This window comes from Carettochelys insculpta, chromosome 5 (genome assembly GCF_033958435.1).
Source record: "Carettochelys insculpta isolate YL-2023 chromosome 5, ASM3395843v1, whole genome shotgun sequence".
NCBI lineage: Eukaryota > Metazoa > Chordata > Testudines > Carettochelyidae > Carettochelys > Carettochelys insculpta.
The window spans coordinates 36,894,982-36,907,077 of NC_134141.1; the positions used below are offsets into that span (position 1 = coordinate 36,894,982).

A 12,096-nucleotide genomic window follows, 5' to 3' on the forward strand; every position below is an offset into this window, starting at 1 on the left:
TGCCCAGTCAATCTTCTCCACGCATTCTCTGCCTCTCAGCCCAATCTCTTTGCCCAGCTAGTCTCAGTTCTCTCCTGGCTCTTTGTCAAATCTGTCTCACCTTACAAGTCCATGTGCACACACACCAGTAGTTCTCAGTCCCAGTCTACTTGCCATTGACTGTATTCTCCCTTTGTATAGCTCGTCCTCCCGTCTTAGCATCACCACTCATCTTATATGTCCATTTGTGGCTTCCGGTCTCTTTCAGTTTATCAAGCTACATCCAGTCCCGGTATCTTCTCCCTAACTCCTTTTTCCAGTTTCTGCACCGACACCTGGTCTAGCTGTTCTCCTGCTTTTGCAGAAGAGTCATTGGGAGAGCTGGAGAGGCCCTTCTGCACCATGGAGAAAACTGCCTCACTTGGATGCAAAGAGAACAGGACCAGAACAAGCTGTAGGCAGGTAGCTGGGGAGGCCCATGTGACTTATAACTTTTTCTTAAGTATATAAAATGGCAGACTTTCACAATGAAACCAAGGCCCATTACACAAACAAAGGCCACCCCCTCCTTGCAAATTTCAGTCCCTTGCTCCAAACAGGAAGTGGCTAGAGCTATTGAAAGAAAAGGCTTATCAGAAATTTTTAGCAAAGGCTAAACAATTTGTTTTCCCTTAGTCTTGTTCTCAGTGATGGCCGATCCATTTTGGCAGAAATTTTCCAGAAAGCTACAGCCTAAGGTGGACATGTAGCAAGGAAAATTTCTGCCTAAGAATTTAAAGTTTGGCATGGTTTTATGAGCCACTGAGAAAACAGTACAGCTTGAACCTTTCAAATATGGCACCCTTGGAATCTGACCAGTGCCGAACAAGAGAATTTGCTGGACTGTGGGAAGTCAGTATTGTCTGGAAGCCTAGTCAACACTTCCACTGCTTCCTGGGCTCTTAGAAAACATTAGGGTTAAATTACAGCTAAAAAAACCCAGCACAGAACACTAAGAACCAGGACTGGTAGCTGGAAACAAACTTTATGGGGCCACACCCATGATAAGTAGTCATCCAGCTAACTAAAATCATGCCAGATTGAATGTTACTGGATGAGAGAGTTCCAGATTAGAGAGGTTCAACCTATATTTTAACAAGATGTGGCAACCTTACTAGTAGGTGACATTACTATGCTCTAACAGGTGCCTGTAATAGGCATCAGTGAGAATCTAGTCAATATAGATCTGGACTTGTAGTTACCAAACCCATCTGTTGAAGGAGCTAAGCAAGCCTCAGTCATTGTCTGAGGTCCTTTTGCATGTGAATAATTGAAATTGCTTTTCTTTAGGTGATAGAGGAGAAAGATTTTCTTCATTCTTTGTACAGACCAGCATCTTTACCAGCTGACTTGGTTATCCCAGCCTTGTAGCCATCATCCATATAGAGATGGAAATCATGAAACCAGTTTTTAAAAAAAGATATATATGTGAATTACTAGAAGTGATGGGCGGAGGGCTGCTACTTTGTGCCTAGGTGGCATAAACAGATTTGCACTGCCCATATTCCCTAAAGGTATACAAGAGAATCTTTAAGTAGAATTTATTTTTCTCTTGCGAATTTCTGTCTTTTATGTCTCGTACTCTTTACAACATATGTTATCTATTGAACCAGATGAAGTCTCCCTCCTGGACAGAACAATGCACAGTTAGAAAGAAAGAACACTACTGTACTAAGAACCACGAAGGGCTTATGGCAAGTAGACAACTAGATTTCTTGAGCAGGGTTAACTGGAGGCAGAGCATTTCCTTCAGCTTTGCCTCTCTCGCACTTTCTTTCTCTCTCTCGTATTCCTTCCCCTCTTACTTTTTCTGTTATACTTTCCCTAGACCCCTTGCTTTGTTATTCTGCATGTCTGATTAGTGAGAACCTGATTGGCTGCCTGCCTGCTCGGAGAGAGATTCCATTCAGCTCACCCTCCACCCTCCCACCCACCCCTTAGTCAGGAAATGTGAGCAGAGCTGATGGAAGCTGATAGGCAGGGCTGAAGTGTTAGCACCAGTACTGGATGTGACACCAGGCAGAGAAGCACTTAGCAGTTTATTCAGTGTCCGATTCAGATTGCGGCAAGGATCCAAGCATGGAATGCTGCTGTTGGGCAACTGCTGGCACGCTGCTCCTGGCATCACTGCTCCTGGTAAATGTCATTTCTTTTATTTAAATGCTTCACTGTTGCAGCTGAGAGATCCTTTCTTTTACATCTTTAAGACCCAGGTAAAAAGAGATGATTGCACAGGTATCAGCCACTTGATCACGACACAGGGGTATGTCTACACTGCAACTGAACACCAGGGCTGGATCCTGTCAGCTGACTTGGACTTGCAGGGCTTGGGCTGTGGGGCTATAAAACTGCAGTGTAGATGTCCAGGACTCTGAGGGCTTTTGCAGTATAGGTTGACCCAGGTAGAACTAAAAAGTGAATGATGGCATAGAATATACAAATATGGGGAAAGATAAACTGTGAAGTGAACTTTGAGTTCTTGGAATTTGGATGAAAGCTGTTTCTCCTGGTTGAAATCAAACTGTAAAATGTTGAGGGGCTCCTGAAGTTTTATGTACCAGAGACTTGGGTTTTTCTGCTCTTTTAAAAACTATTTTTTTCCTCTGCAAATGCAGAGAAAACCAAGTATAGCATGTACTGGGACTTCTGCTACCAGCTTGGATTATCTCTGTTTATTACTGTAAGTCACGAGAGACACAAGTTAACGCTAAATTTTGGAAGCAAAATATTGTTCTGTGATCTCAGATGTACATGAGAGATACCAAATGGGTGGTGGTTATTGTTTGGTGGGTGATGTTTATTTTGTTGTATCTGCCAGCCAGACTGATAAGATGTGTGCAGCTGAACACTGTGTTGTTTGATTGAAAGTAAATGTTCCATTGTGACTCATACTTAGTTTTATTGGTATAAGCTGCACATTTATGCTCCAAAAAGTCTGCAGTGAAAACATTAATAGTAATGCACAGACTTTTAACAGGAGAGTGTCCTGGGCAGGTACATTAGGTAGACCTCATCTGGAGATTGGATTAATTTGTAAATAGTGATTCAGAACAAAAAAGTGCATGTTTTATACACTCCAAAACTAAAGAATCATTTTATTTCAAAGTTCACTGTTTCCATTAAGACCAACCTGAGCTTATGTCTTCATGTGCATTTGAATGAAAAAATGTGCTAATTATTGTACGCTAATATTAATGCTGCCACCCATAAGAGTATCACAAACAATATTTCCCTATTCAAAATGCATGGTATGGATTTTTTGTCAGGTCTCTATAACATCTATGCACAAATCATTAAATATCAGTTGAGTATCTAAAATAACTGTAAATAAACACCTTCCACAAAAATGATTTTTGTTTAGAAAGACTGGCTGAAATATTAAAAAAAAAATATATATATATATATATATATATATATATATATATATATATATATATATATATATAAACTACACAAACTACTATAGAGAGGCATATGAAGGTAGAACATGCTCTCCTTAACAAATGAAAAGTGTTTCAGCTTGGCAAGTGTTACACATTATGAGCCAGATTTTGCAGACCTAACTCACGGAATTCAGTAGGAGTTTTTCATAAGCTAGAAAAGAGTAAGAGGTGCAGGATTTGACTCCATATTAATACTCTGGCCTCTCTCCTTGTACTTACTTCACTCCAGTGCTTATGAATTGTGCACTCTGTCCCTAACTCAGGAAAATAAATAGTGCAGTCTGCTGCCAGCCATTATGCATTATATTTAAAATTATACCAGTTTGTTTGAGTATTTTTGTGCCCCCTCCCCATCAGAAATTTTTTCAGTAAAACTCACTGTGCCTTAAGAATAGTGACATAAAACAAGCAAAACTCTCTTTGAGAGTCAAACCATTCTTTTTCATAGTCCTCACCTAGGCAAATCCCTTATTTGGTTTCAGTGAAAGTTTTGACTAATGAGATTTAGGTATTAACATGTAGGAGTGCTGGGATATATTGATACATGTCTCACTGCCTGTATATACCAGACAGTACATTTATAAAGGGACCAATGAGATGTCCATTAACATTTCTTAAAGAATTGCCTGGACTTCAGCTATAAGTAAAGTCAGTGTTGAGACCTGTACTTTAGAAGTAACTTCTCATTCTTGCAGGAAGTTAGTACCATGTGAGAAATCCTTGCGACAGCAAGTACCCCATTGATTAGAATAGGACTGCTCATGGGAGTAAGCAGTTTACACCTAGTAGAAAGGTTTCACACACAGGATCTTTTTCTTAAGTCACTTACCACATGGGTTACTGTGTGTGGTATATGTGTAGTAAGGCATCCTGAAAGCATAGCCTGCTCAAGGCTAGAGAGTGGCTTGGTCTGCATGGGTGCACTGTCAGGGAAGGTTGACGCAGTCCAGGTGCAACATTTGTCCTTGCATTGCTGGCAGTAAAAGATTGGAGGACTCTAGCTGCAGGGTGAGTCTCCTTCTCTCCTCACACTAAGGAGCAGAGCCAGCACAGGGCTGACCATTAGACCAATTTGCACACTGTGTAGCAATAGATGTTGATGTATGCAGGCTTCCTTAGAATTGAGTCAGGGCAAAATTTTTTGGGGTTGTATGGAGTGTTTTCCCTGAGGAAGGACTACAGGGTCAGGTAGTTCACTTAATAATTTTTCTGGAACATAGTGCTCAGAGTCTGAATCTACAACAATTAAAGCAAACTCCATATTTGTGATAAAAATGTACTTTTCTCTCTCCAGACTAAGGTAAGATATATTTGGGGAATTTTGCTCATTGTCTTATTAACTTTTGCATGTTAAGAAATTTGTAACACACCTCCTTTAAGTGAAACAAAAATGGAAAAGCATTCTTTTCCAAAGAATTTCCCTTTCTACTCATTTAAACGTAAAAGCCCACCTCAAGGAAGCCACAGTGTCTACAACCAGCCATTGACGTGTGTTCATCCAAACTTGAAGTCAAGCCACTTCTTGTCAGAAAGGCATTTAATCAAATTTGCATTTGCTCTTTGCTTCTTTTTTAGTGGTTTTTAGCTCTCTGGCCTGCTGTTGTTGTAGTTGTGCAGGAATAACACCAGGAATTATAATAAAGTACATGTGTCTGTAGAATATCTTTTCTTCTCTGCACTAATTTATACATGGAAACTAGTCAAGCACAATAGTCCATTCCTTTCGGGTTATCTGGCACTCTACTCTTTTATTGAACTTGATCTGTCTTGGATGACCCGAAGCACAATTAGTTTGTGGAATGAATGTTAAATTTCTTGTTTCCAGCTGAATTGTCGAAAGGTTGACTCTGTCACTTCCCTTCACATGCAGATATGTCTGCCCATCACTTGCGTGTTTGCCCATCTGTTTCTATGTTTATAGCTGTATAAGGATGGATTTTCCTGCACAGACTCCAAAACTGCACGCACATACTTTCTATGCACACTCATTTGTGTGTGCAAATTGGTATTTGGACATTTCAACTGTGTAGTGGAATGCTGAAGTACATAGTTTGTATATACTGATGGAGGTCTTACTCATGCAAATGGGGTGCACTCAAAACTTTGCATAGTTTTAGCATTTGAAAACCTGGGTGGTAGACTATCTGAATGTTTCTCACATATGCAAACAACATACAATTAACTGTGTGGCTATGTCTGCACTGGCCCCTCCCTTTTGAAAGGGGCGTGCAAACACGGCAGTTTGAAAATGCAAATTGGGTGCTAATTTGCATATTCAGCACCTCATTTGCATAACAATGTAACTTACCATTCCAGAAGAGCTGCTTTTGAAATGCAAAACAGCAGTGTAGATGGGGTTCCTTCGAAAGGAAGCCCTCCTTTCGAAAGCACCCTTCTTCCTAATTTTTTTCAGGAAGAAGGGTGCTTTCAAAAGGGGAGCTTCCTTTCAAAGGAACCCTGTCTACCCTTTGATTTGCATTTTGAAAGCAGCTCTTCTGGAATGGCGAGTTGCTGTCATTATGCAAATGAGTTACTGAATATGCAACTAGTATCTCATTTGCATTTTGATCTGCCGTGTTTGCATGCCCCTTTCAAAAGGGAGGGGACAGGACTGTAGACATAGTCCAGATGACTGGCCAAGTCACTTAGTGTGTGTAATATGTCAGTTTTTTCATCTCTTCTTCTAGAGTTTCATGTCTCAATTGCTTTATGAACTTTTCCAGAATGTTTTTTAAGTGTGTCATTTGCTGTCCCTCCATTAACTGAGGGCAAGGATCAATGAAGAACTACTGCAATCAGGTGAACTGAGTTAGTGGTGGGATTTGGTTCTTTGGGCCCAAATGCTTACTCAGGCAAAGCTCCTGTTGAGATCAGTGGTATTTGGACCTGAATAAACACTATTAAACTAGCTCAGTGATGTCACTAGTCTCCTGAGGATCAGAGATTGAGTTTTTGAGATGGCTTTATATCTGTAGCATAAGTCTTAGACTTGGAAAGACAAAATAAAATGGCAATGCAGTAAAACATGCTAGTGAATCTTAACCTTAGAATGTATGCCATAAGCATATTGATCCAGTGTGTGTTAATTGAGTGAACTAGTTGATCAATAATTAACTCATTGGATAAATCAAATAGTGTAATGCTTGAACAGTCAACTCAATGGAGGAGGGGAATAAGAAACTTTTCAAAGAGAGTTCTACATTGTACATGCTTTCATGAAAAAATGTCTAGCCCTTTTGGTTTTGATGATAGCCATCTACATGTGAACCAAGGCTATGTGGTATAATGCTGTCTGTCTGAGACTGTAGGCAGCTTCATTGCCTCGGCTGTTGCTCATAGTATCTTCTCAAACTGCTGTGCAATCTGTTGACAGCAGTTAAGCTGATTTATAAGAAGAAAAAGAAAAAGTGGGTTAATTTCACTCTGGTATGGCAGTGAGCATTAGCAGAGGCCAGCACAAAAACAGAGGTTGGGAGAACAATGGAATAGCATGGTCAGCCCCATAACAACAAGGAGGTTGAGGGGTTGAGTAGTGAAGACACTTCCACTAATTGGTGAAACCTGTGAAACCTGGATGCTGTGGGGCCAGATGGGAAGCAGAGTGAGGGAGAAAGAAACTGTTCCCTCTTTCTTTCAGTAGCTAGCAAGAGTTGTGGATGCAACCTTCATATGTATCCAAAACCTAGTAGACAAGTTAGAGTCATCAAAATAGGCCTGAGGACCAGCACCCAGGTAGGACGCACAATACCTTTCCCTTTTCTAGCAGTTGTAGAAAAGAGCAGTTGCATTCTCACATGGCCATTGCCTTGGTCAGAGGGCATCATCTTCCATATGAGTTGTTGGCTACTATGTTTAGTCATTTAGGTTTTAGGTGTCTGGAAACATTTCCAAACTGTGTGTGTGTGCTGGGATGGGTGTGGAGGTGCACATGAGCTGAGAGTGATACGGCTTAGTTAGAAAAAAGGAGTACCTTATATAGAGTTTGAAGTGAGAAAAATGACACAAAAAATACGAGGGAGGAGGTAGAAAATGTAATTTAGGGAAAGTGAGAGTATGCAAGAGTAGAAAAAGAATACAAAGCAAGGAGAGACATGGATGCAAATATAGGCAAAGAAAATAAATTATGAAAAAATATACTGTGAGGTGTTAGAGGTTCCCCCATCACTAAGAAATGGATTGGAAGCTTTGTTAAGGGGTAGTTAGTGACGAACAAATTTTTGTTTAGTGGTTGGTGATTGCCAATGCTTGTCCCAACCCAAATCTTTTGAGATCTCATTCCTCTCCTGGTTTGCTGGCTTGGGACAGGAGTGCCAGTATTTCACTGCATATCTAATTGTGGGAGATTTGCCACGGTGGTGTCAGGGCCCAGCAGAGAAGTTGATGCAACTGCTGAGGCTGCTGTCTTTGGCCGTGTCCACACTAGCCCCAAACTTCGAATGGCCACGCAAATGGCCATTTCAAAGCTTACTAATGAAGCACTGAAATGCATATTCAGCGCTTCATTAGCATGCGGGCGGCCGCGGCACTTCGAAATTGACACGCCTCGCCGCCGCGTGGCTCGTCCCAACGGGGCTCCTTTTCGAAAGGACCCCGCCTACTTCGACGTCCCCTTATTCCCATGAGCTGATGGGAATAAGGGGACGTCGAAGCAGGCGGGGTGCTTTTGAAAAGGAGCCCCGTTGGGACGAGCCGCGCGGCAGCGAGGCATGTCAATTTCGAAGTGCCGCGGCCGCCCGCATGCTAATGAAGCGCTGAATATGCATTTCAGTGCTTCATTAGTAAACTTTGAAATGGTCATTTGCATGGCCATTTTGAAGTTTGGGGCTAGTGTAGACATAGCCTTTATCGGTGAAGGTAGAGCTGTCTTGGGTGGACGGCATAGAGAGCAGGGACTCTGGAAGAACTTCAGGTCTTAAAACAGAAGATTATATTTTAATCTGGGACTGGGCTAAAGGGAAGGGTGTCATGGTTCCTACCCAGGTGCTCGTCCCCAGCCCTGTTTTGATTACTAAAGTTTGGCTAATGCATCCATACCTAGGAGATGCAACCACACATGAAGGAGATGGAAGACAGGATAGATGCCTTCTTGGGGTCCAGTGTTAATCATGCTGGAAACTTCTGTTTTGCTGTCTCTTTGCATGTGAGCAGGAAGGATTTCACCTATATGATCAAAATGTTGTGTTGCAAATACCTTTTGATATCTCTGAACATTAGTGGCGTTACCTGTCCCCTGCCTCCAGCATCAAGAAGGTCAGCCTGTTTGCAAAACTATGTAGGAACTTGGCAGATGTAATGTGCATGTGACTTGACTTTCACCATAAGGTTTAGAGTTTGGGTAACCTCAAAATCTCAAAGCAAGACTGAGATAAAGCTAACTAGCATTGTCTAGCTTCTTCTGAAACCCTTGAAAATTCCACTGAGTTTCATGTATTTTCCATCCAAATGTATACCCTATTGCAGATTTTCTCCAAACCTGCACCAAAGGCCTGTGGTTTTCAGTTTCCAACAAAATCTGAGGCTATATGTTGCTATGGACCACACTATCAAAATCTAACATAGCTTCTGTATCTTGTTACCTTTTGCAAAGTAGTTCCATAGTCACTTCTGAAGCACCACGTCCAGAAGAGGATTCTTGTGGTTATCATGTTGTGGTGATAAGATTTAAGGCCTGGAATGATGCTGCAATGCTATTCTCAAATGTGCTACCTTCCTTTCAAGAATGACAGAGAAAATTCTGCACATAGGTTTCATTGCAGTGTCTTCTATGGCTGGACTTGATTATTTGGTGTTTAAATATCTGCCCACTTTTATACAAGCTGCAAATATACTTCAAGTAGTGATGCCAAAATTGGTTTAATTTGTAATATTTGTAAATGTGGAGCCAGCTGAACACAGATCCTTAGCTGGTGTAAATCCACTTATCACAATTTATTTCAATGGAGCTGTGCTGAATACTACCAATTTAGGACCTGGGGCAAAGTGTCTTCTTCAAATACCTATTTCAGAGGTGTCCTGTGTGTAGTAGGGAGTGATTTAAAAAGTGATCACTCATAATTACCACGTTGTTTACTGTGTAGTATTAGGTTGTGAATCATTTTATTGGCTGTGTCTACACATGCCCCAAACTTCGAAATGGCCATGCAAATGGCCATTTCGAAGTTTACTAATGAAGCTCTGAAATGCATATTCAGCGCTTCATTAGCATGCGGGCGGCAGCAGCGCTTCGAAATTGACGAGCCTTGCCGCCGCGCGGCGTGTCCAGACGGGGCTCCTTTTCGAAAGGACGCCGCCTACTTCGAAGTCCCCTTATTCCCATGAGCTCATTGGAATAAAGGGACTTCGAAGTAGGCGGGGTCCTTTCGAAAAGGAGCCCCGTCTGGACGCGCCGCGCGGCGGCAAGGCTCGTCAATTTCGAAGCGCCGCTGCCGCCCGCACGCTAATGAAGCGCTGAATATGCATTTCAGCGCTTCATTAGTAAACTTCGAAATGGCCATTTGCATGGCCATTTCGAAGTTTGGGGCACGTGTAGACACAGCGGGAGATTTGTTATAACCTGAACTTTAACAGGCCCCTCTGCAAGCCATTGGAGTTTCACCATATCAGAATTCGCTGAATTTCTCAAAAATGGATAAGCATTACTATTTCTTTTTAAACACACTGGTTAGCATTTCCTTTTGCATGTGAGCAGCCTCTCTTGCATGCCAGATATAGACACTCTCCCAATTTCTTGTAAAAAAAAAAAAAAAAAAAAAAAAAAAAAATAGTTGTGGTGAAATCGGAAGGCATTATGGACGTGTGACCAGGGAGAAGGGAGAGCAAGCAGTATATGTAGCATGTGAGATTTATTCTGCTTATGAGGTAAGCATCTGTAGAACTCTCTAATAGTTTCACCACCTGTGAATTATTTGGATTCATATCATAAGGAAAGTTCTTTTTTCTGTTTGCGTAGAAAAGTAGATGGTATATACACTGATTCTACAGTACATTAATTTTCACAGTTTCCATTTTTATCTTCATTGGTCTTACAGGATTTTTTTCTAAGGTTTCAACTGTTGATTAGAGTGGTACTTGAGGCTTTTTGCCTTTCTGGGGTTTCCTTTCCAGCAAGTTCAACAGAGGGTGTCATGACAGAGGGGTGGGGATGTGTGATAAAGTAAGACATCCTAAAATAAATTCCAAGTACACTAAAGAAACAAGACAGGAAATTATATGCAATGTATAATAAATTTAAACTGTCCCATAAACTAAATGTCATTTTGCTTCCACGTGAAGGCACTGTAGGGGTGTCAGATTTCCTCTCCCTACTTAGCTGGATATAATTTCCATTTCCATTTGAGATCTGCCAGAGTAGTGTTCAAATCCTGTGCTTCATCAGTAGAACTAGAAATGAAATGGAATAAAGGAGTCAATAAGGACTCCTACTACTTTGGTGCTGAAATGAGAGTGGAGAATGTCTTTATCTAAATTAAATCTCTCTCTTTCAGCCAGCTGTTAAATCCATCTCTCACTGGGGGCTAATGCAGTTGCCTGATACACCTGCCCCGCCCTGCCTTTCTTTTACATTCCAGTATCTGGATAGGATATGATTATAATTGTGCTTTGGATGCGCCATTTTCATATTTGCTGTAACTTAAAAAGAGAGAGAGGAAACTTTCAAGTCAGCATGATATTAGCAATGTATTTCTTAAAGATCTAGCCCACGCAGCAATTTTCATGAAAGCAATAGCTAAGCTAATGATTTAAAAGGGTGGGCTGGGGGAGAGGAGGATACTTCTTACAAAAGATTTATATAAAAAATGAGAACGCATAAAACTGTTTCTTCCGAGAAACAGTTTACCTCCACAGTCTTTTATTCATTTATTTATTTATTTATTTATTTGAGCGCGAGAAGGAGAGAGAGACAGATATGCACATATATATTTTTCAACAAGTGATATCAGAGGGAACTTATAAGAACAGCAATAATTTATATCCTGGTAATTTATATGCCTTTTACATCTCTATTTCTATGTTATTCCGTAAAAACATGCTACTTGTGACAAGGCTTGCTTTGTTTAATAGATATAGTTTAATAATGAGATAAGGTGTATTTTCTATCTTTAAAAGAAATATCCACCTCAATATGAGGTCAACATACATATAATTTAAAAGGAAAAAATGTGGTAGACAAACGCCAAGATTTATAGTAGTTCCTTTGTGTTCTGTTTGCTTTCCCGTACCCTCTTATTTTTTATTCAATTATGATGTGGGAACTTGAGCTTAGCTCAGCTCATACATTTTTTTTATTTCCCTTTATTTTTTACATAAACACATGCCTTTCCCTTTTTTGGCTCTGGTTGGGCTAAAGTTCTGTACTCTTTGAATGGCCCATCATCATTAAAATAAATACAAATATGAGTCCATGAGGTAACTGTGAGTGATGGGAGACACTCAGAAGAATGTAGGGTTTGGTTTATTTTGGATAAGCCCCAAAATTGTATAATTTTGGGCAAGCTCCAAAATTATACAAATCTTTGGAGTTCTCTCTCACCACTCTAAAACATTTTCCACCTACTCTCCAGAGACTATTTCCCTTGTATCACATGTAACCCACACCTACTCAGTATAGCATGCTGTCCCCCTCCAGTCATGTCTG

The 12,096-nt window shown here is 40.8% G+C and overlaps 1 protein-coding gene across 28 annotated transcripts in view; it reads left to right on the forward strand.

Annotated features, from left to right (window-relative positions):
• ADAMTSL1 (ADAMTS like 1) overlaps positions 1 to 12,096 on the forward strand; it is a 627,217-nt gene that overhangs the window by 368,422 nt on the left and 246,699 nt on the right. For 2 of the 28 annotated variants that reach the window (XM_074994953.1, XM_074994966.1), the window contains exon 1: positions 1,990 to 2,154. The exons of 25 other annotated variants lie outside the window; for them this stretch is intronic. In XM_074994953.1, the coding sequence (XP_074851054.1) occupies positions 2,098 to 2,154 (57 nt within the window). In that variant the 5' untranslated portion in view covers positions 1,990 to 2,097. Of the gene's footprint in view, positions 1 to 1,989; positions 2,155 to 12,096 lie in introns of those variants that run through there. One more of the 28 variants, XM_074994962.1, reaches the window with a different exon arrangement.